We start from the raw sequence: 25,138 nt of genomic DNA, 5'->3' as shown, positions 1-25,138 counted from the left end.
TAAAGGTTTTTTCCATAGCGAATCAATGTAAAATTTGTGTAATAAAACATAATTTTTTTTTCACTCACTTTCCACCAAATTAGATCACTGGTAAGAAACAGATTTTCATTGAAATTCTGATAAGCTTTCTATATTTTTTTGTGTGAAAACACTATTATTTTTTCTTTTCTCGCTGATTTAATTAAAACATTGATATGTGGAAATAACCACCAAACATTATTCAGTGAGAAATTTCAATGAGAAAATAGTAGTTTTTTAATAGTTAATTAATGCTATTAGGTTCCACTGAACCGTAAGCAAAATAGTAGCTCCGCTCATATTTTACCTAGGATGTTTGGTTGGGAAAGAGTTATTTAGGGATAATTAATCTCGGATTATTCGGAAATAATTAGTTTCAAGATTAGTTATCCCACAATGTGTGTGAAATAACCTATTCCATCACTATGTCACTGTGGTGTAAATGATGGAATAAATAATTTCGATACTAACTAATATCTCAGACCAAACATGGTATAAAATAATCTTTTATTTTATTTTGAAACTATTTATCCCTTATACTTCACACCAAATGACGACTAATTATTAAAACAATGACAGAAAGAAATTAGCTCTCCTGTGACCATCAAATGGTTTCTTTCAATCCTTTCTCATTCAAAATTGGCCCATATCCCCATTTCCCAATACTTTGTGTAGGACACTTCCCCTCAAAAGGATGTAATTCACATATCTATCAATTTAGAGGCAAGTAATGAATGTAACTGTTGCTATATGCTTACATTTTAATTGTTCCATTTAAGACATCCGATAAAAAATACATATTATACTATTCAGAGTAAAAAATAATTAATGTGTTCATCAATTGAATTGAAAAAAGCCGCCCTACATTCGATCCTATGCATTATCATATTTGTTTTTTGAATCTTCTTTTTTTATTGTTAATAAATAAATACTCACTCCCACAGATTTCCAAATTTACATGTTCCCATCTAAGTAGGTATATATGGAACATTCCTTCTTGAATTGAAAGTGACAACAATGTAATCTTTTAAGGTTTCCTCAAAATTTCCCTTACTCCCCACATGCTACTAGGTTGTACCTATACTAGCTATATAATATCATCCCAAAATTGGAAGTAAAAAGAATAGAGGAAAAGAAAGAAAATTTGGATGTTTGGAGTTGCTATAATTATATTTGTTTCAAGTCAATTATTCATAAATAAATTTAAAAAAAAAAAAAAAGAACATTTTCGTGCACGTATTCATTTTTAAAAAAGTACTCCATAATAGAAAAACTAAAATAAGAACGAATTACATTTCTTCGAAATTATTGCAACCTCAGCCAAGTAATTTAATTTGAAGATCTTTCAAAAAAAATTCAGAGGCTACCTCCATTATATGGCATAGGAGTTACATCGTGTACAAAACTTAATAGTATACCACTTTGACAAATGACAAATAACTTAAAATGCTTCAAAAGAAGAAAACTAAATATTTTTCTCACTAATTTGCTAGTACTATAGGCATACTCACTCGTTAAAACTTTTCTTTTCATTTTTTGAGAATGAAAAGTGTATGGAAACATAATATCAAGGGATCACTTGTGCTTCTACAGTGATGATATACACATGACAACATCTATATGGTTATCAATCAATCAGTCACAAACAGTAACTTGGTAACTTTTGAATAATATTATGGTCCATTAATTAGGCACAGGATTTGTCCACTTTAATTTTAACATGATGGTCAATCATCAACATCTCATTTCTAGAGAAGGCAAGTAACTCCAAAAATAAATTCAATATATTTAATATCGAAATTATAATTCTATTGAGGCTAAAAGAGTCTCTAACAATTACTAATTATAAGGTGGTAAGAAGTGCTTAAATTTTAATCATGAGGTTTATGGTAAGATGTTATAATCGCGAAAAGTGATATGTTACAATTGTTCGTAAAATGACATATGTAGTATTGCTACCTAGAAGAGTTGTAATCATAATGCATATGCACCTCCCCACCCCAATAGAAAATAAAAGCCTCCTTATTGAAAAGAATCTTGTTTTTCACACCTCTAAATATAATAATAAAATGTACTAGCTAGTATATAGTGAATAGAGAAGGCAATTAAATGCAACTGTGTTGGTCGTGGAAATAATGGTGAAGTTTGTTAGAACCATTGATTTAGAGACAATTAGACAAATAGAGTTTTTAGGAGTGTGATATTTCTTCTTCACCAACCACCATGTAACCATAAGTCAATAATTTCACTAAACTAAAGGGTAAGCTGTTATGTTCTTAATTAGTACTAGTTCATTAATTAATTAAACCCCATTATATTATCCTAAGGAGGAGAGTTTCCGACAGGGGGTAGGGGGTGTTTGGAGGAAAGTCAATGTCAAATGTCTAAAATCTTGAGAGGACCCCTCTCAAGGATATTCCTTTTGTTCTTTACGCTAACCGGTATTTTAACATTATATGCCTACTTACTTTTTTATACACTTTCGTATTGCTATTGCACACATGTTTGACAGAGAAATATTAAATTTTTTAATGTGAGACTATGTCATCTAAAAATTTAAATTATCAAAAAAGATATATTTGTTTAATTAATTGTATTCTTGTTGTAAACTCGGTTCAGTTGACTACGAATATCAAAGTCACACAAAAAATTATTGAGTTGAAAAGAGCTATTGGAACAAGAACAAACAATATGACCAGGTTATATTGGGATCCGGATTAAGCAAGCACGATAAAAGATGGATAGTAACCAATTAAAGGGATCACACGAATTGTTATGTTTAGCTTAGTATGAAATTCTCTCATTTCTCTTTTCTATGTTCGAATCTCTCATCCTCTTTTCATTACCTACTTCCTTTGTTAATTTCTCATTAGTATTGTTCATTGTTACTTTGTTGCTCGAATTCTCAATTGTAGTTTGAATTTGTAAGTATCATATATGTTAGAGTTGAGTTGTCAAATTGAGATTGTTACAATTCTCAACAAGAAAAGATAAATTTTTAAGGGTCAGTATATTGGATAAAGATCTCTCTAATGAAAATAATGTGAAATAACCGTATATCAAGTGAGTGAAAAATATATGATCTTACTTTTTGATAAATTTAAAATTTGAAATTGAAATTTATATAAATTTCATAAATAAATATTGATTTCAAATTAAAATTTTAAATCATCAAATCAAACACCTACCTGCATATTAAAGTTATTCGATATTTATAGAGACAACATAGGGAGAGACAACGAATTTGAGGGGGTGGGGAGATGGTGTGGACCATGGGGAGTCGAATGGAATGAATGATGAGGTCCGCCGCATGATGGGAGGTCACAGCCGACCGCACCCCTTTGACGTGAACAACCAATTTGTCAACATCACACTCTAGCCGCCCGATTAACCTGCTTCACTTCACCTATCTTAATTAATGTATATACTTGTTACAAATATTTTTGAACCACTGATTAAATGTGTAATTTTCCCTTCTAAATTTTGTGCTTTTGCACGGATTGTTCTTATTTGGATCATCTTTATTTTTTGTCTTTCAAATTGAATTTTCAATATTTGTCAGTGATAAGTTATGTCAGTCTTAAACTCAACTTATGCAGTTATATCTTGTAGGAACTAAATTTATGTCTTGTAAAATATAACTTATAGGTTAATGTTATCAACGGACAACAATAAGCAATATGATAAGTAAAAGGAAAAACAAGATAAACACACAGATTTACGTGGAAACACTTGATGAGAAAATTCACGGGTAGAGGAGGAGAAATTCACTATGATGGATAGAGAATACAGTGAGGAGAATGACATATAAGAAAACATCCAAAATGACCCACTAAATCGCACTTATATAATATGTGCGTACAAATAAATCCCAGGCCCACCCATAAAAAATCATAAACATGGGTCGCACCGCAAACTTTTTAGAACCGGATCAACAAAATTTGGTTACAAACTCTAACAGTTATGAATTTCTTTAGTCCTAACATTCTGAAATGCAACTTGTAACTCTAACAACATAAGTTATGTAAGCATAACTTGTGATATAACGTACTTATGTTATAGATTATAATACAAAAATATAAACTTTGGACGAGTCAATAATATATTTATTTATTAATTCAATTTATATTAACACATTCAAATTTAATTCAACCAGCTCACGTAAAATGGCGAGGATCTAATCCAATAAAAGTATAGGAGAATCATTCTAAACCTCGAATCTCTAGTGCAACACCTAGCGCCGTCCTAATTAAGTGATTTTGGATATTCTAAGTGCAATTAATCATGTTATAGCTGGAAGCTCTACGTTATTGGAAGCCAGTTCATATGGTTTTTACCTCCTTACTTCTGTACAAGTACCACAACAGCAAAAACATAAAGCAACAATATGGAGTAGTACTATTAATAACTGACAAAAAGTTTTTTATCTTTAGTTTACTAATTACTATACCATATTATGCTTTACTTGTTGACTTGTTACTTTCTAATGGAAAGTTTGGCCGACCATATATATATATAGATTGATGGATGCTTATCATCCCTTATCTTAAGTCTTAACAGTCGCAATCTATTTTACCTTTCTTGATTAATTTAAAGGTCATGTTCTACTATTTAAAGAAGAACTTAGAATTTCTAATTGGGGCAGTATGTAGAATTATTATTATCTTTATGATAAAATGACACACAGTATTCAAATCAAGAACAATGGGTTTATTATACGGTTGATATACTATTTACTCTAGCAATTCTTCTTGCATTTCATTTGGTGCGAATAGCAATTAGTTGGACCCAAAGCATATCGAATGGGAAACCAAAAAAATTAGTAGTTTGTTCTTTATCAAGCCTTATCAACCCAGAGCTAGCATATAATCAGGGTTTTTTCGAACTCCCTTCGGCGAATAATTACACTGTTTATACATGATTAGAGTTATTTTTTATGTATATATAAGTAGATGTTGAACCCTTCACCTAGTTCGTGTGTGTACGTTTGAACCCCTTAATGAAAATCTTGACTCCGCCACCGTTTATCACTTGAGTTGTTCCCAAAAAAATCATTTTGGTCTCTGTCACTGGAGTTTCCATCAAAATATTCTAAAGAGCACCTTCTTAAAAGATGATAAAAAAACAAGTTTTTTCAAAACGTCTCATGCATTTATTCTCGGATTTTTTAATTTTTTTTCTATAATTAGAGTGAGAGTAGCAGCGTAGGGAGCTAGGTTATTTTCCTTGTGCTTTCCGTGCATTAGCAAACAGTTAGCCTATATTAGGTCTCCTATTTATAACAATTTAAAGTCAAAAAGTTAATAAGCCGAGTAAATGGATAAAAAGTGGTTCACCAATATATGTTTATATGATTTTAACTAGCATCCACGGTCAGTGAAAGCTATTTTTTATACAAGTAACTACTTTAATGTCTATTAAAGGTAAGTTTTAATTATTTTAACTTTTAAAACTTAAAATTATAAATAAGGAAAATAGTTGTAGAAGGAAATTTGGACTCTTTATTCACTTTACTAATTTCAAAATGACTTTGTTATTAAAATTACGAAGAATCAATCATGTCTTGTTTTTATTGATCGTTAATTTCTACGTTATTGTTACTCAACACCATCTAATTTGGATCAATTAGTAGCATCAACCTTCAAAGCAATCGATCTCTCTAAAATAAACATAAGCAATATATCACTATTCTATAATACAGTAATCTCAATATCTCAAGTTTTATGAAACTTTTCACTTTTTGAGATTCAAAATTTTTAATATTAACCGTACAATTGGGACTATAAAAATTATAATAAATGGTATACTCATTTAATTTTGTCGGTACAATATATCACTTTTTAACAAACTTGTAAAAATCTTCTAATAAAAAGTTAGCTCATTTGATTTTCAAAATTCAAACATCAATAAATAAATTGGGTCTAAAAATTTTACAAGCATGATTTTAATTCATTGTAAAATTAACGGTCAGAAAATTTTTTGAGACAAAATGGGCACAAATATTATTTTTTTCGGATCAATGAAACGTTTAAATAGAAAACATGTATAACAGGAATTAGCAAGTTCTAAATTAAGGAATAGAGAGAGAAAAAAATAAAGAAATAAGGAAATGATTTTATGAAAATAATGTTCTGATTATCTATTACCTATTAAATTCATAATATAATAACTAAAAATAAATTTAAAGATGTTTTGCAAGACTTAAATTCAATCTCTAACCTCTCCCTCCCCCTTCCCCCCGCGCCCCTGTTATTATGTGGTAAATATATATGTGTTGTAAGTATTTAATTATTTTTATAAATTTTATAGAAAAAATTAATCTCAAAATATATATTGATTTACATAGGAGTGCAACTATTCAAGAAATTAATTTAACATATGATTAAGTTCAATGTGAATTATTGGATGTTATATTCTCAAAACAGGTGGTTAGACCGACTTTGTTGTATGGGGCGAAGTGTTGGCCTGTTAAGAGGACCCACATCCAGAAGATGAAAGTGGCGGAGATGAGAATGCTTCGATGGATATGTGGGTGTACTAGAAAGGATAAGATTAGAAATGAGGTTATTCGAGATAAGGTGGGCGTGGCTTCGGTGGAAGCCAGGATGAGGAAAGCGAGGTTGAGATGGTTCGGTCATGTGATATGGAGGAGCACGGATGCCCCAGTCCAGAGGTGTGAGAGGTTGGCTAGGGATGGTTTTAAGCGAGGTAGAGGTATACCGAAGAAAAAAATTGGAGGGAGGTGATTAGACATTATATGGAACCGTTTCAAATTATCGAGGACATGGCCCTGGATAGAAAGTTGTGGAGGAGGCGAATTAGAGTAAAAGGCTAGTTTGAGTTAGGATGTTGTATGTTTTGGTGTATACTTGAAGTATCTTGCTTTGGATATTATTGAGTATGTTAATTTCTATTCTATCTTGTTTTATTACCATTTCTTATCTTATTTGGATTGCTTTGTTTTGAGCCGGGGGTCTATCAAAAATAGCCTCTCTATCTCACATTTGAGGTAGTGGTATGGGTTGCGTACATGTACCCTCCCCAGACCCCACTTGGTGGAAACATACTGGGTATGTTGTTATTGTTGTTGTTGATATTCTCAAAACATTCCATGAAAATAACTTTTATATTACATATCGATTTGAAAATACAAATAATTTTTTCTTTAGCTTGCAAATACGTTTATACAATGATTTAATTTTTAAGAGTTTGCGGAAAATTTTGGACTACTCTTTCAGTAACTTAATGTCACAAAAAGCAAAAAAATAAAAAAGTAATTACAAATTTAATCTTTTATATTAGTTTGAATCCAGACTTATAGGCATTGATCAAATATAAAACTTTAATAGTTCTGAAATTTTATTGTCTAGATATAATTAATCTGAATAACATTGTTGAAAATATGAAACAAATTATACTCATCTGATAAACTACATACTATGTTTATATCTTGAGGTTGGACTTGGGTTTAGCACGGGTCACCCAAGACTAGTAGCATATATAGTAGGCGTTTGGCCATGAGTTTTTTTTTTCACTTTTTTTGAAAAATTATTTCACTTGAAAGAAAAAAGTGAAAATAGTGGTGTTTGGTCATAAAAATTATTTCATTTTAGTGAAAATTATTTTCGTAAAAGTGAAAACAAGAAACTTGTTTTCACTTTTTTCACTTCTATTTGTCTCACAAAATTTCAAAAACAACTTTAATTTTGTTATAAATGTATTTACATTATAGTGAATGTCTATCAAGATCTACTTTGATATCTATAAGGATTTGAAGCATCTATCTTTTACTCAGACTAGGAGTAAATTTTTCCTATAAATAGAGGGGTTTTATTCATTGTATTTACAATCTTATGATCTCTCATCCTCAAGAGAAAAAATAATAATTACTCTCTCTATTCTCTCTACTTTTCTTCTTTATTCTTTCATGTTTTATAACACGTTATCAGCACGAGACTCTGCCAAATAGGTGAGATTATAAATCTAAAGGATTTCAAGGTTAGTAATTCCTTATGTTATTTGTCTTTTGTTACTAATGATATAAGTATTGTTGGATTTGAGGAAAAATATTTGGTTTGGAACCATTATGTTTTAAATTTATTCCTCAAAAACAATATTATCAAAAGAGATGATAATATGTTGGGTTCAAGTCCCAGCAATTTATGCCTAAGACGTCTTTATATGGATAAGACATTGAGTTTGAATCTCAATGCACCATATTAATGATATTATGATGGCTAAGGCAAAAATAATGGATATTTGGTGAAATATGTCCCATTATATATGTTCCATTCTTTGAATTGAATGTGGTAGCAATAAATCATATGTATGCCTCAATTTGCTTTTGTAGTAGCTATCATAATTTGATACGCTTAAGGCATGATTATATTTCATTCCTGGGGAATGAGAAGCTTATTAATGCAAACGAGTACTTGATTGTGATGGTATCACAACTCACCTCCAAAAGAGGCTGAATAATTGAGAAAAGTTATTTTGAAATCTACTTCTAAAATAGTAAATCTGAAATTTATTCATGTAATAGTAAATCTGAAATTTACTAAAGTAAAAGGTGCATGTCAAGGTAAACTTGGAGTTTACTAAAATAAAAGTTCATAAATTGACATGAACAACCGACATGTGCCTACTGAATATTGAACATATATTGAAGAATTCGAAAATTCTTCATGAACTTTAATGTTGCTTGTTCTAATGAAAAAGTTGGTTGGACCAACTAATATTGAGATTAGATCCCTTAAAATTTGAAAAGTATAAAAGGTGAATATAGACCCGTTCACCAGTCATGTGATTAATTAAGATGCATCAATATAAGATGATCACATGTGCGTTTATTGTCAACCTGTAGTTTGACATTCATAAAGTTGCTTGCCCAATGAAATTGAGTTAAGAGTATAACTTTCAGATTGTGCAATTAAGACAATTCATCTTGATGAAAATGGTTTGGCATTGAATGCTTTCAATAAATAGTTAAACCATTGAGAACAAAAAGCTTCAAGTGTTGGTTTTGAATATTATATACAAAAGTACTTGTATGCGTCAAACCAATAAATTATGATTAATTTTCCCTCAAAATTGATTCTAAGTCAGGAATCACACGTTGTCCATCTAATAGTTAATCTGCGGTAGACGATTAATAAATATACCATGATGCACAAAGATGGATTCCTCAAAGAAGATAAAGGATGTATGTTAGTTTTCCTAACATAAGGGGGAGATTATAAGCAATTATGAAATATGTTAAAAATTATCATCAGATCCTTATTCAAAAGATAATTCTAGTCAAATGCCAAACGCATCTCATATTTGAGCTGCAACTGCTCCTATTTTGTGTCCTTAAAGGACAAAGTCTACCCATTCATGAAGCATGGTAAAACAATTGGTTCCAAATGAAATAATTCTTGAAAAACAGGGAGCAAATAATCATAATAAGAAGGCAATGAGCTCTTGAAGAACCTACCACATAATACTTCATGAAACCTTATGAGAGGTTCATGTACCTGAAAATAATAAAGTCATGAGATCTCAAAATGTTATGTTGCATTGTGAACCGACGCTAAATGATATATCATCAATATATTTGACACAATACTGGCACAATATTGTGAAAGATTACGAGGATCTTAATTGTACGTTAATTTAAGCATGCTGACGTAGAAACATTTATCAAGTGACATGAAAGGATGCATCTTGATAAGTACTAAACTTATTTGATTTGCAGTCCATATATTTGAAGATGTCACTCATGAAATGATGAATATTGTCACTTGACAAAACTTATAAACTTATGTGAAAAACTTTTAAGGATTCAAAATACTTGAAGCATATAAAAATTTCTGTGAAACTTATTTATAATCCTTATATTGTATAAGCTTATTGCTTGAACATCATTGGAACTCTTGGAGAGTTTAAAAAGCAATAGATTATTTGCTGAAATTTAAAATATATCGAATTAGATTGGTTATGAAGTACCATATCTTAGTACAATTGATGAACTCATGTACCTTATAAATACTACAAGGCCTATAGCCTTTTCAGTCAATTTGTTAGCAAGGTATATTTCTGCTCCTACTATGAGACATTAAAATGGGATAAAATACATGAGCTTGTTTTATTCTAAAGATTACAGTCCCGATCTTATTGGTCATGCTGATGTTGGGTACTTATCTGACCCGCATAAATCTCGGTCTCAAATAGGTTGTGTTCATATGTGGTGGTACTGCCATATCTTGGAGATATACAAAGCAATCTATCATAGCCACTTCATCGAATCATGCTGAGATAATAACTATTCATGAAGTAAGCCGAGAATGTGTATGGTTGAGGTCCATGATATATCTCATTCGAGAAAAATGCGGTGTGAAATATGACAATCTACCCACAATTTTATACAGAGATAATTCAGCACACATAGCACATCTTAAGGGAGGATTCATAAATGGAGATAGAACGAAGCACATTTTGCCAAAGCTTTTCTACATACATGAGCTACAAAAGAATGATCATATTAACGTGCAACAGATTTGTTCAACTGACAATGTGACTGATTTATTCACCAAATCTTCTCCAATTGCAACTTTTAAGAAGATGCTGCACAAGATCGAAATACAAAAGTCAAGGATGTTCTCATTAAGGGGAGTTAATACGCATTGTACTCTTTTTTCCTTACGAAGTTTTGTCCCACTGGGTTTTCCTTGTAAGATTTTTAATGAGGCAGCCGAAATGCGTGTTATTAGAGATGCGTACTCTTTTTCCTTCACTAGATTTTTTCCCTACTGGGTTTTTTCTAGTAAGGTTTTAATGAGGCACATTATCTACCAATTAGACATTCAAGGGGGAGTGTTATAAATGTATTTACATTATAGTGAATGTCTATCAAAATCTATCAAGATCTACTTTGATATCTATTAGGATTTGAAGCATCTGTCTTTTACTCAGAGTAGGAGTAAATTTTCCCTATAAATAGAAGGATTTTATTCATTGTATTTACAATCTTATAATCTTTCATTTTACTCAGACTAGGAGTAAATTTTCCCTATAAATAGAAGGATTTTATTCATTGTATTTACAATCTTATAATCTTTCATTCTCAAGAGAAGAAATAAAAATCACTCTCTCTTTACCGTTGTTCTTTATTCTTTCTTGTCTTATAACAAATTTATATTTATGGTCAAATACACACTAACTCCAACTCCAACACTATTTTCATAGTGAAACGAGGCCATAATATAGATAATTAGGTGTCATATGTGATTTCCTTTCAAATAGCCTAAACAAATTGTACATTCTAGTAATACATAAGCTAAATTCTTCCAAATAACGGAAGATCCATTTTTTTTTTTTCAATTAGAAAGGAATAGCAGATTGAAACCGAAAACTCTAAGCAACTCAATGTTTTCTTTTACTAAAATAGAGATTAATTAATATACGCAGTCAATGGAATAAATATTTTACACCGTTAAGATTTTTAAGACTTATAATAGGTAAGATTCTCAATTATTTTATTTTTAAATATTTAAATATAAATTAAAAAATAATAGATAAGACAATTTGGACTTCTAATATTTTCTACCAAAAATAGGAAGGATTCACTACTTTACATGTCATTATTTTCATGATAATTTATTTTACAACATTATTGTTTATTTGACATCATAGAATTATAATCACCAGCATATACAAAAAGTTTAGGGATATGTAGGTTAAACTTGATTTAATTTGACAAAAATAAAATATATCAACATAAATGATGTCAAGATAAGTGCCTCCAAATACCAATGGAAGAGTGTTTCCTCTCATTAATTAGTTCAATAGACCCTCGGCTCATGTAAAGCATAGCAAAATCATGTATGGAAAGGAAAATATAGTAGTGTAGAAGAGAACAATAAAAATAACACATGATGGGATATTCGAAACAAGGAAAAATATGTATTTATAAAATCAGAGAACAAGATAGAATATGAGTAATAATTACAATCCAAATAAAGGAAACTAGATATCGCTCGACTATCTACTAATCTTCTACCCTAATATTCGACCTTCATATCTTCCTATACACATTTGGTGTATAATACAAGTATTCTTTGCAATGTCAGTAACCCCATGACTTTTATTTATCTATTTTTAGAGTATGTATGTAAGAGGAAACTGGGGGATGTGGAGAGTGGAACGTACAATGGAGGCCAGCCTTTCAATATAGTTCTTCATAGTAAAAGGCTGTTGCTGTGCATAAGATTTTTAGTAATATTATGATTTCGTATTCCTTTGTTTATCTTCTACGGAAAGTAGAACCTATACGCATTCTGACTAATGGGTGATAGCCACTTTGAATTTCTCCAAAAGCCTACCCCTCTGCTTTCCCCTTTTCCTATATAGTTCCTTCCTCAAAATACTTGTCCATTTTAATCATTTGGTTACACTCTCTACAAAAACGAAAATGCCCTTTGATAGTGACACCACCCTTTTGATCACCATTAATTTGAGAATATATTTATATATGGAGCAATTCTATTACATATTCATATAGACTGTATTTTGTTAAAGATTGAGAAGAAAGTCCCGCGTTGGTGGCTAATGAGATGGGTGATCTCTTTATAAGGCTTGGGTAATCCTCCTCCTCATGAGTTAGCTTTTGAGGTTGAGTTAGATCAAATATTCATATTTATATATGTTGTCTTGAGTCGGGAGTCTATTGAAAACCGTACTCTTTCGGTGAGGTACGTAGTTGTACAGACTGCATACACTCTACCCTCCTAGACCCCACTATGTGAGAATATATGTTGTTGTATATGGAGGAGTTCAGTGAGCTCAACACGGCTGCAAAATTATTCATCAAGTCATGGCAAAAATTAAAGTATTTCACTTTGTTAACCTTTTAAAGCTCATTGCGTTTAATATACCGGTTGTACGTACTAGAAGACTAATTGGTTGGCCGGTTAATTAATTGCATATCAATTTCTCAATCTCTTGATAATGACCCCCTTCTTTTCTAATAAAATAATGCGACACGAATCTAGATTAATTGAATCAATATAGGCTTTCGAACCAAGGGTTTGTGCTAACCAATTGCAAGGGGTTAGTACTTTACTATGAGTTCCAAATTAAAATTTTAAAAGAAAAAAAATACTTCCTTCATCTCAATATTTATGTAATTATATTTGACTCAACACTATGTTTTAAACAATCATTTAAAACTAATTGTAATTTTTAGCAAACTATAAACATTAATGTGACTATTTGACATCATTAAAAGACGAAGGAAAATTGAGGAAGGGTTTTTTTTTCAAACAACATGAATTCCAATAGTTTGCAGCCTGATTATAAAAAATTTCGATATTTTACATAATTATTAAAAATATCAATTTTAGGTTTGTAATTAGCTCCCGATATATTTTTTCAATTTTGGATCTGTTGAGATTATAGTACATCCAACAAAGATATATTTTTTCCTTAGTAAAGATATATAATTAGTTTTTGATGTATTTTTTTTATTTTGGGTCTGTCGAGATAGATAATAAGCTTTCCATATACCTAATGAAAATACATAATTAATTGAGATTTTCGTAATTTTTTTATAATAGTTAAGATTTGTATAAATATGGTAAGTTAAAAGCTACTATGTTTATGTTATTTTTCATTTTTTTCCTGTGAGAAGCTAAGGAATGACGTCAACAATAATGGGGACAACTTTCAACCCATGCGCAATTAAGCGGTCCACCCTCCAATCCCCCCCCCCCCCCCCCCCCAAGGAGTCCCTCTTCTCCTTCTCTTTTAATACTTAGCTTTTTATTTCAATCTGTGGAAACTTTACTTCTTTCTCTTCCAAATATTCTTTCTTTTTTGTGTTCTACATATTTGTCTTCTTCTTCTTCTTCATAGCTCACTCCCAATCATTAGTTAGCTTCCACTGATAGATCGAGCTAAGAGAGAAAAACATACTGCAGGTATATATATATACTAAAAGCTTTTCACATCACTCATGTATATATGCATTTCATGCAAACATTATTACGGGCTCTACTACTATCCGAATCAGTTTAAGTATATAATTGAATCCCTTATATATCTTGCATCTCATGGTTTCCCATTTTGCGTAAAATTAAACTGCCTTGGGCTAATCGAGCAGATGCATACACACCTGGACTATATATTATATTGCACCGCATGTTAATTATTGTGTTGTGTGATTTTTATGAAACCAAAGTAATTCTGCAGGTCTTTGATATCCCATACATTTGACATTCTAACTCTTTCTTGCTCCGGAAACAAAATAAATAAATGCAGTGCCTGTGCTTCCCAGTATGAGAGTCATACTGGAGAAATAAGAACCTTATCTCTTCGAAATCCCTTACATTAGTAAGTTGGTGGAAATGGTCCTAGCTAGCACACGGTACACCTATCAAAGAAATGAGTCAGAAAGGTGTCAAGTTCATTCTAGACAAACAGACAAGTGGTTCAGATTATTCCTCCTTTCGGAATTCGGATGATACATCATTTTCTTCCTTTCAAACATTCAAAATTTTCACACACACACACTGCCTATAGCTAGTGGCTTTTTGTTTCCTTTTTCCTTTCTTTACATGCCCTTTACGGCAGGCTTGGATACGGGTATTCCTTTTTTCCTCCTTTCAAACCAAAGCATGCCTAATTCTAGTATTGTTTCACCCACATCATACATCCTCTCACACACCCCTGCCCCATCTCATCACTCAATGCTTCTTTAGTCCAAACAAGATAACAAACTCTTTTCCACTATTTAACCACTGTTCCGTTTTAAAACTTCATTCCGAGTCAAACACCTTTATATAAAATGAAACGGAATAAGTATTGTTACATGTTTTACTCATAGTATTGTTTTTTCTTCAACAAACAATTTAATTTTGACTTTCCACGACATATATCTCTTAACTTGTTAAATTGTTTAATGAGGACCATTTTGTAGGGTACGTAACGGTGGATTGTTTTTTCAATACAAATATAGAGGTGAAGAGTTCGTTTATGATCCATCATTCTGTATAATTCAACTAGAGAAGACAGCATCATTAGCTCAAACATTCACTTGTCCCGTTACCTTCAATTCTAATCAGACGTGAAAATATACCAAGAGAGAGAGCTGACTCTCCATCCCCCTCGACAGCAAAGCCTCATCATTTCGTTTTCTTTTTCTTTCCTTTTCATCTCTTCTTCTTTAACCCCACCATTAAATTAAAATAATTATCACCTTCAGAATTTAAAAAAAAAAATTAAAAAAAAAAAAATAGTAGTTATAGGTTTTAATAGACTAACACGCGCTCATTTAATTTGAATAGATAAATTAATTCTCTTACCCCATCAAATGGTTTGATGATTACATGTGAAAACTCTTGTCAACTTTCCATTTGTAGGGTTCATAATATACTACACTTAAACTTCACTATTTTAGCTTTTCATAGATCTTACACCATATGGCTACTATTTGTTCCTTGCCCCATGGGTATTATTGGCTATGACTTGGAGTAAAAGTGGTGCAATTATATAGATATATTAATGCGCTGAATGATCTTGTCTCTTGGTGCTGAATTTTATGCAGAACTAAATTAAACAAGTGATGGATACAAACGAATCATGTGTTCCACCTGGATTTCGATTTCATCCAACAGATGAAGAGCTAGTTGGGTACTATCTTAGAAAGAAAATCGCATCTCAAAAGATTGATCTTGATGTTATTAGAGACATTGATCTCTACAGAATTGAACCATGGGATCTTCAAGGTATGTGTCTTTGTTTCATGTCTAGGGTTTCTCACGCAACAAATCTAGAATGAATAAAGCAAAGTTCTAGCATTTTTCTACCATAAGATATTGGCTTTTCATTAGTAGCTCAGCCTAGAGTTGATCGATCAATTCAAACGAACTTAGGGGTCAATTACCGTGGAGGAGAAGCTAATGTATCTTTTCTAAAGCGATATTCACATCTATTATCATTAATGTAATTTCAGACCTCTTGGATTCATTCATGATCAATAATACTTCAAACAAATAAGAGATTCGAGTATCAGAGTTGAAAGGGATGTCTAAAGACAAGACGGAACCTATAGAGTTCTCGCATATTCTTATTTTAGTTCATATTTTTTCTAACAGTATAAGCTTTTAGATAAGAAAATTATATACTAGTTTAACAATACTACTCCATAATATTCAAAAAAAAAAAAAAAATTGTATCAGATAAATGCCGGATCGGATATGAAGAGCAGAACGAGTGGTATTTCTTCAGCCACAAGGATAAGAAGTATCCAACGGGGACCAGAACTAATAGGGCAACAATGGCTGGGTTTTGGAAGGCAACGGGAAGAGACAAGGCTGTATACAATAAATCAAAACTTATAGGCATGAGAAAAACACTTGTCTTCTATAAGGGTAGGGCACCTAATGGCCAGAAATCTGATTGGATCATGCATGAATATCGTCTCGAATCTGAAGAGAATGGTCCTCCACAGGCAAGTACTTCATTTTCTTGCTTAGTAATTCCATTTTCAGTAACTGGAAATAGATATAAACTAGCTACTAGCTAGGTCTTGTATATCTCTCTAAGACTCCCATGTTTAGAAAGAGTTTAAAATTATATACACGTTACTATATAAGGAATTTTTACATTATTAGTTCACTTTTACCTGCTGTAGAAAATAATTTGTTTTATTTTCATCAAGACAGCAAAGCTCACTTTAGAAACAAGCTTACCTGTAGATATCTTTTGATGACTTGATAGTGTAATAAATTATTATGCTAACAAGGTATATTACTTAAAACTCTTTTTGGAACATAAAAGAAAGTGGAAATTTTGAATAGCGTCTCTAGATAGATAGACAGCATGCTTTATGGGAATCTTAGTAGCTTAGTTGGTTAGTTGAGGGGCGGATTTACGGTAGCGATTGTAGGTTCCCAGTTACCGTAAGACATATAATTAAATGAGAAATATTATTAAAAGGTATAAATATTTAAAGGTGGGAACCCATAACTAAACTGATGGATAGCTCAGTTGTAAGATTTACTTCTAGCACTCCAATGCGGGTTTGAATCCCCTTGGGTGTGTTTTCTTTTTTATCCTTTTTCCGGTCCCTATTTTTAGAAGGCTTTTTATCCGATGCTTTTAAATAGGTAAAATTTTCTTTTTTTCTACTCTTTTTAGCCCCTATTTATGGCCAGCCTATTTTTTTAAAAAGGTACATTCAAAGCTTTTTATTGAGATTAATCCACAAGTTTAAAATCTTGAATCGGTCTCTAGGTTAGTTACATGAACTTCCACCTTATTGGTGAGGGTTCGATTCCCCATATTGTAATCCTCTCCCCCATTCCCCTTCCGCTATCCCCAATTTTGGAAAAAAAAAAAAAAAAACATGTTTTATTAAGACTGTGACACCCCAGCTTAGGATAAGAAGTGTTACATCGGTAAAACACAAAAGAGATGTTAATTATTAGGTACTATATAAGTAAATAGGTCTTTCATTCTAATGACGCGTTTTAAAGTCGAGTGGTTCTAGGCCCAGAGCGAACATTTCTATTACAAAGGAAAATGAGAAGAATTAATCCCGTAGATTGCTCTTTACATGCACATTCTTTTATCTAGCATGCAGAACGAAGATGATTTCTAACACCTTCAAAGTCAAAAAGAGATCACTTTTTGAAGCTAATTACAAGTGTGATTCTTTATAAGTCCTTTTTATGTGGTCGTTGAGCTTTCACTCATTCAGCCCTTCCAAAAGAGACTTTTTCTAAGTATCTTCTTACCAACAACCCCTTTGACTAACTTCTTATATCTTTACCACACAATTGAGATATGCACTCCACTAAAACTAAGAAAAAGAAAATTGGATGAAGTCACATAGAATGATAAATTGTTACTACTTATAGCAAATTAAAATACATTATTGAAAGTATAAAAAGTTCTTTTACATACACAGAATATAAGTTAAAATCCTATGTAATAAATAATTTACTTTATTGAACTGTTGCAGGAAGAAGGATGGGTGGTTTGTAGAGCATTTAAGAAGAAAATTACAGGGCATACAAAGACCAATATGGTCGAAGGATGGGAGTCAAATTATTTCTATGATGAAGCAACTACTGCAGTCAGCTCAGTAGTAGATCCTCTTGAATACATCACAAGGCAACCACCTCCTCCTTCAAATTTCAATATGTTACAAAATAATCTACTATGCAAACAAGAGATGGAAGCAGCAGAAAACAATCCCAACTTTGCTTATACAAATTCAGATCAATTCAAACAGCTTCCACAGCTAGAAAGTCCCTCTCTACCACTCCTAAAAAGGCCAATCAGCTCCATGTCACTCGTCTCCGATAATAACAATAACAATAATAATAATTACGAAGATGATGGGAGCAAAAATGTAACGGCTGATTGGAGGGCACTTGACAAATTTGTAGCGTCTCAATTGAGTCATGATAATCATCATGAAGAGACAAGTGCATTATATGAAGATCATGACAATTATTCGGATATGGGAATGTTGCTATTGCTGAGTGATAGAGGAGAAGGGCCTAAGCTGAGTGAGATCTTGAGTTCGAGCTCTGAGGATTGTGATATTGGCGTTTGCTCGCTTATTTGACAAATGAAGAAGAAAACGCGGAGAAAAGCAATATTACACATATATATAATATATATCATGTAAGTAAAAGCTATTATTTGTGAAATTATTAATGAGTGAAGAGAGTCATCCATTGCAGTGGAGTTGATTATATATAGAATTGCAAGGATGTTCAAGGATGAAGGGAATTGATTTTATGAAGAAACTATCAGCTAGGAAGAACTAGTACAACTAATAAAAAAACTATATACGTGCATGTGATATTAATGGATTTCGTATTTAACCATATTTTTGACTTGAAGGGGTAATATTTTACTTAATTGACATTGCATATTGGTGTCTACTTCTTCTTGTTCGCGTTTACATAATCGTGGCACATAAAAGAAAATTATAAGTAACTGTTTATAATAAGTGAAATTACTAATCAAGAAAATATGAGCTTAATTTCTACAGTACAAATGAAAAGTTATTTTACACCATCATGCTAAAGTAACTTATAACAAGTCAACAACATTCTAATTTCTCTCGTAAGCCTGACTTGGTAATTGGAAAAATTAAATTCAGAAAATAAGGCATGAAATGTACACTTTATTTCAGACAAATCTAAAAGTGGTAGTAAATAGTAAAAACTTCACTTCATCAACTTTCGGTTGAACCTGATCATTTGAGACATTCTCATTGGCCTGTATTCCCTATTTTCCTTTGCCTAGTTTCATTTTGACAAACCACAAATAATACAGTTACAACTTAAAAAAAAAATCACATTTGTAGTTTAGCAACTCAAGTTAGTTAGGTATAGCCGATGCCGATCTATCTACATTGGTTATGGCTGAATTCAGTAACTTTTACTTAATAGTATCTTTGAATGAAGAAATTCGGTAAATATGTATAAATATTAAGTATAAAACTCAATTAGTAACACTTGAACCGCGCGCGTCCTAGATTGATGACACTTGCTCAATCTCTAAAGCGAATTCGGAAGAGCTCGTCGTTCTAAAATCCAAAATCAACAAAATTAAAATCCTCGCTCGGCGTCCAGAAAACTAATTAGAGCACATAAAGTACCCTCTTACCTCTTCTTTCTTCTTATTCGAGAGAGCCGTTTCATGCAAAGGGAGAAAAAAAGAGTAAACAATTGACAAGTGTATGACAATGGTAGGACTAGTGAAAATTGACCAGTCGGAAAAGGTTTTCCAATGGTGTACAGGGAATATATTAGATCGATCATGAAAAAGAGAAAGCATATACTAATAAAATGGCATGTAGTAGAAAGAAAATATTAGCAAAGGCAAAGAAGAAGAAATATGGTATAGTGGGCCAGTATGTTGCCTAGCATGCGCTGTTTGCACCATCGCAATGGCTTCTATTTTGGCATGCTTTGTCTCATCTCAAAGTCTCAAAAGTAGCCATTTGGACAATAGTTGTTTGAAATACAAGTAGTATGAAAGCCTAGAAAAGGAATACTTCCTTCCTTCAAATTTATGTGAAAATATTTAATAGCGTATGAAGTTTACGAAAAAAAAATGAAAATTTTTAATATTTATGATAGAAAATAAATTATAGATATTTGTGTGGTTATATATCAACTCATTAAGTAAAAGTGGTTATCTTAAAATTAAATCGTTATTAAATATAAAAAGATATCAAATTCTTTAGGACTTATTTAAAAGAAATGATTGTCACACCAATCTTGTTTCTTTTGTTGTCCTCCTAGTGCCGTAAACATGCCAAGTCTAAACTTAAATATTTTGGCATTTTTTATTTTGCCGTCAATCAATCTTCTTATCATGGAAATTGGCCAAGATTAATAACCTTGTTATTTCGACGTGCTTCTCATGTGTTGTTAGTAACCTTCGAGACATTTTGACCGACAACAAAGCTTACGACACATTTTGTATTTGTCGAAATCTAGCGGAGTTCATGCCCTGAATTTCTTTGTTCTACTTTTTGTTTTAGAGGGGGAGCGAATTCAAACTTTAAAAAAAAAAAAATGGTGCTTTTGATCATCTCCCCTTCAAGTTTCATGAATTGTTAATTTGAAATATCCCAATTAAAGTATATTTGTTTGGTTACTGCTCACGGAAAACATCCAACTTATAATAGCAAACTCAAATAAAAACTTCCACATAAAAATGTGAATTGCTCTAGAAAGTGTTTTATCCCAGATAAACTGAATTCAGGTTCAATGCTGGTTCGATTTCTTATCATTTTCCATTCAGCTTTGTATCATTCATTCCATCTATTTTACTTGATTGGTTAAAGAGAGTGTTTAGTTAGAACTGTTGGCAGAAAGTGTGGCCAACACTTCTTCACTTTTCGGCCTTCAGAAGAATGTTTAGAATTATGATCCCGATCAAGTTTAGATGATAATAAATAAATAATAATTACTAAGTCTCAACCCAAACAAGTTAGGATGAAATATATAAATTCTTACGACCATGTCCCTCTTCAAGTAGTAGTGCAAAAAGATAGCAAAGGACAAAGTATTCACCTTTCGTCTTTTCTTTTTGTTTCTTTCATTCAACTAGTTTTCTTTTTGTTTCTTTCATTCAACTACTTTTTTAGGGTTATATTTCAACTTAGATATACTTTCTCTTTTTCTTCTCCCTATTACAAATTCTCACTTTGGGGGTGGAGGGAGACCAGAAACAGTAACATATGATAATGCCTCCTTCAACGGGGTACAAAAAGTAGTCACGCCACAGGCCAGATTGGAGAAGTTTGTTTTATCATATTGTACTGATACTCCCTTAATTAATTAATCAAAGGGACACAATAAAGCTTTTCTTTTTACCTAGAAAACCCAATTGCAATCATGAGTTACCCTAATAGTATATGACTACCCAAATAATTTTATTACTATATCTTAAACTGCTCTTACATATGTTGAACAATATGGGGGAAAGCATGCCTTTCTGCCCAGTTTATATCTGTACATATGTTGTTACCTAAATTACTTGAGCCTTATCACTTCAGACAGGTACCACTGCTTTTTATCATTAATTATTTAGCAATCTCTCATATTTTATGTGCATAATAATTTCACCATCTTCCACGCCGTCCTCACTTCTACATAGCTAATCTTGCATCTCCAAAACTGTCACAACAATGGTTAATAAACAATTGAGAATTTGTTGAACATGTATTCAGTTTGCCACATGTTGTGTGGTCCAAAAATCACCTTGAGTCCTGTGGAAAATAACGATCACACACGGTGGTATAGTTAGGCAATAAAACAGCCAATATTTTTTTGGTTCAACACATTCTTGCCTAAAATTACTCCTAAAATGGGCATTGCTTCCACGGCAAAGTTATTTGGCACCAGTACAAACGCATTTGCAACGTAAGCTATGATGGCAACTAGTACACGAATCATGATTTTCAGCAAGGGGAAGGCAAAAGTTTTTTAAAAAAATACACACAAAAAGAAACCAAAGAGATGCACCATACACAAAAAATATAATTTTGACCTTTGTATATATAGTATAATATTCCGACAAAGAGTCCAGATAAACCTTTGCGCCCCCGATAGCTCCGACAACTGATGGCATTCCCTTATAGCTATAACCATACATGTCAATAAAATTTTAGTAGTAGAAAATCTAAAACTTGAAGGGGAGAAAAGTCTGATAGCATGACAAAATAGTCCAGGAACGAGTGTTCAGGAGCTAAGTTAATAAACAAGATCAAGAACCAGCAAAGACGCAGCAAAATAGTCCGATCTCTAGGAAAAGAAAGGCCATCCAAACTCACTTTGAAATCCATAGGACCAATTATATAATCAACTTATTTCTGTATTTGTACAACTCAAACATCATCGCTGGAGGCCTTGTATGTTTCACAATTGTCAGTACAAAAAACATGTCACACTACTATCAATCATCAAAGATACATGCAGCAATCATCAATCTATGAACTGCACATGAAACATGAAGAAAGTGGGAATATGTGGTGATTGTTAAAAGGAAGATTGGCTCATGACAAAGTGACTAGGTACCAACCATACAAAGATGACTGCATAATGAGATTAATTGATGCAAACCCTTCAAGTATACAATTGGACCACCAGTGTAGAAGATCCCTTGCACTTCAGATGTTTGAGTAGCATGTGACTTCCACTAATCCTTCAGAGTGCATCAATACAAAACATAGTAGTTCTCTTTATTGAAGCACCAACCTGTTAATCACAATTTATGTCACATAAGAGTGCCTGCAAAGTACATAAATTTTTTCCTACTGCTGAAAGAATTCACGGAAACAACAAACAAGATGAAGACAAAGAAAAAGAACACACAAGGTAAAGAGAAAAACTAAAGACAAACTGACAGCAAGAATAAAATGCAGCTTTTGAGCCCAAATTGACATCGTTAACAAACATGCTGAAAAGTAAATTACCACCACAAAAGGATCAATGGATGCTAAAATTCATCTAGTTTTTATCCTAAAGACAGATATTGATCCAATCAATGTTCTAAGATTCACAATAACCAAATTCATGAGTAATTCTAGTGATCCTTTTTTGTTTTTTAAACTTTTCTTTATGCTCTTACAGGTTGGTCTTTTCTTGTGATCTTACTGCAAAGTTCCACACTTAAGTGTTTCACTTCTAAGAACCTTAAAATATCTTAGTGATTTTCAGTCCAAGCAACTCAGATAATTTTAAACAACATGAAAATATTATAAGTTGCAGTAGAGCAGAGAGGCAAGAGTTTCAGAAGCATTTAACCAATAATGCATCACATAAGCTAATCCAACAAATACTACAGTAGTAAGTCAAAAAGAAGTTTCAAGGAGAGACATAGCCTGCACAATCTTGGATACAATAAGCATTACATGTTACCACCGATAATGAATTACTTTATGATGCCTCCCCGTTATTTTCAATTAACCTATTAAAATCCACACATAAACTTAATAGAAATTAAAGTACCTTGTTCAGATGCAAATTTTTAATAACTAAGGTAACTTATCAAAATGAGACCTAAACTCCTTCCTCTTACGTCTTGAATCATTCCCCTCACTTAAGTCGATCAATTCCTACTTTCTGATAAGCAGCATGAGGAAAGGAGTAATGCCTCTCTTCTTAGCAATTACATCCAGTTAGGAATTTACGCTAGCAGCCAATATCTTTATAAGACTTCCTTCTACATTTGTTGACATCTTTCTCCACAGTACTTATTTAAACAGAGCTACATAGTTGGTGTGTTTCTTCAGCTTAAAAACTCTCCAACCATTTTATTTGTAGAATTTCAGCACGAGATGAACTTAAATGGAGTGGCATGGACAACAAGGAATCACATAGCCGACCCCAACTTGTTTGACATTGAAGCATATTCATTGTTGTAGAAGAAACGCTCTAACCTCCTCATTAGCATGAAATGGAAAAAAGAATGTGAAGGTAACCTAATTTGACAAGGTTTATGTCTAAGAAATACAATGTTCTTTTTCCTTTTCAGGGGAATGGGTGGGTTTAAATTTCTGTCCAATGCTGCTCTACTACTCTTTATTCCAACCATCCCATAGGCCATATCTATTATACGATGTCCAAACATCCAACTCTACATCTCTCTCATTCTTCATAAGTTCATTTTTATCTATGTGCACCCAGAAATGCATGCCAATTATACCATGTAGTTAAAAGTGCAGAACCCCGAGATTATGTAATCATAAATGACGAGAATCCAGAAAAAAGGTTAGCATACTTAAACACCAAATATAAGCACAAGCTTCGCCTGAGAATGCAACGTTGAATCAAACTATACTAATGGAGAGACCAATAATATCCCATTGATTGAGTTTTAATGCAGGGATTCGAAGAGGTTGCTTGACAATTACTCAAACCGCGCGATTGATTCAGCTCCAGGCGTTCAATGAATCGAGTATTAGTTGATATAAGTGTGAGAAAAATGAAGTCAACAATTTGAATTTGTTTTCAGATGAATCAAGTATTACTTAAAACATATAAACTCGACAGAAACAACGAATGACATAAGAACCCTACAAATCAAGGATAACCAGGATATCACCAAGATTGCGCCCTCAAACAGATCAAGTAAAGGCCTCTTTGTGACCCTTGAACTGCACGAACCAATTAATAAGAAACCTCAAATCTACCAAAACACAAATTGGAATTGAAGAACTCCCTATTGTCATCAAATTATAAAAATAGATCATGGGAATCGAGATAATGGTGAAGGAGATTAAGTAAATAAGTTAAAGAGGACTACCAGGCACGAACAAATAAGTTACCTTGAAAGCTTTCGCAAACCAGGCACTAAAAGTCAGCTTGAGGATCAGACGGTTAGTGCATCATTTGGAACTACTGGGTTTTACTCCTGCTAGATGAATGAGGAATCCATAACTAAACAATACAGTTCCAGGACAGTAACAGAGATATCCTGATTCTGTCAGTGGTTGGTGCAGACTTCCTTGCAGCCGAATGAACCAACAGTGATATCAAGAAAAACATTAAACGGATCAAATGCTAACAGCACCAACTCACAGCTCAGTAATTAGCCAGCCACC

At 32.3% G+C, this 25,138-nt stretch overlaps 1 protein-coding gene across 1 annotated transcript; it reads left to right on the top strand.

Moving 5' to 3' along the window:
- The first annotated feature begins 13,837 nt into the window (after positions 1–13,837).
- On the top strand, positions 13,838–18,899 carry LOC107861319 (NAC domain-containing protein 37). The gene is made up of 4 exons (XM_016706662.2): positions 13,838–13,976; positions 15,602–15,782; positions 16,236–16,507; positions 18,023–18,899. The coding sequence occupies exons 2-4, from the start codon at positions 15,620–15,622 to the stop codon at positions 18,632–18,634; spliced, it is 1,047 nt and encodes a 348-aa protein (XP_016562148.2). The 5' UTR covers positions 13,838–13,976; positions 15,602–15,619; the 3' UTR covers positions 18,635–18,899.
- The last annotated feature ends 6,239 nt before the right edge of the window (positions 18,900–25,138 follow it).

This window comes from Capsicum annuum, chromosome 2 (assembly GCF_002878395.1).
Source record: "Capsicum annuum cultivar UCD-10X-F1 chromosome 2, UCD10Xv1.1, whole genome shotgun sequence".
In the NCBI taxonomy this organism is placed as follows: Eukaryota; Viridiplantae; Streptophyta; class Magnoliopsida; order Solanales; family Solanaceae; genus Capsicum; species Capsicum annuum.
This window is presented reverse-complemented; position numbering and strand designations above follow the sequence as displayed.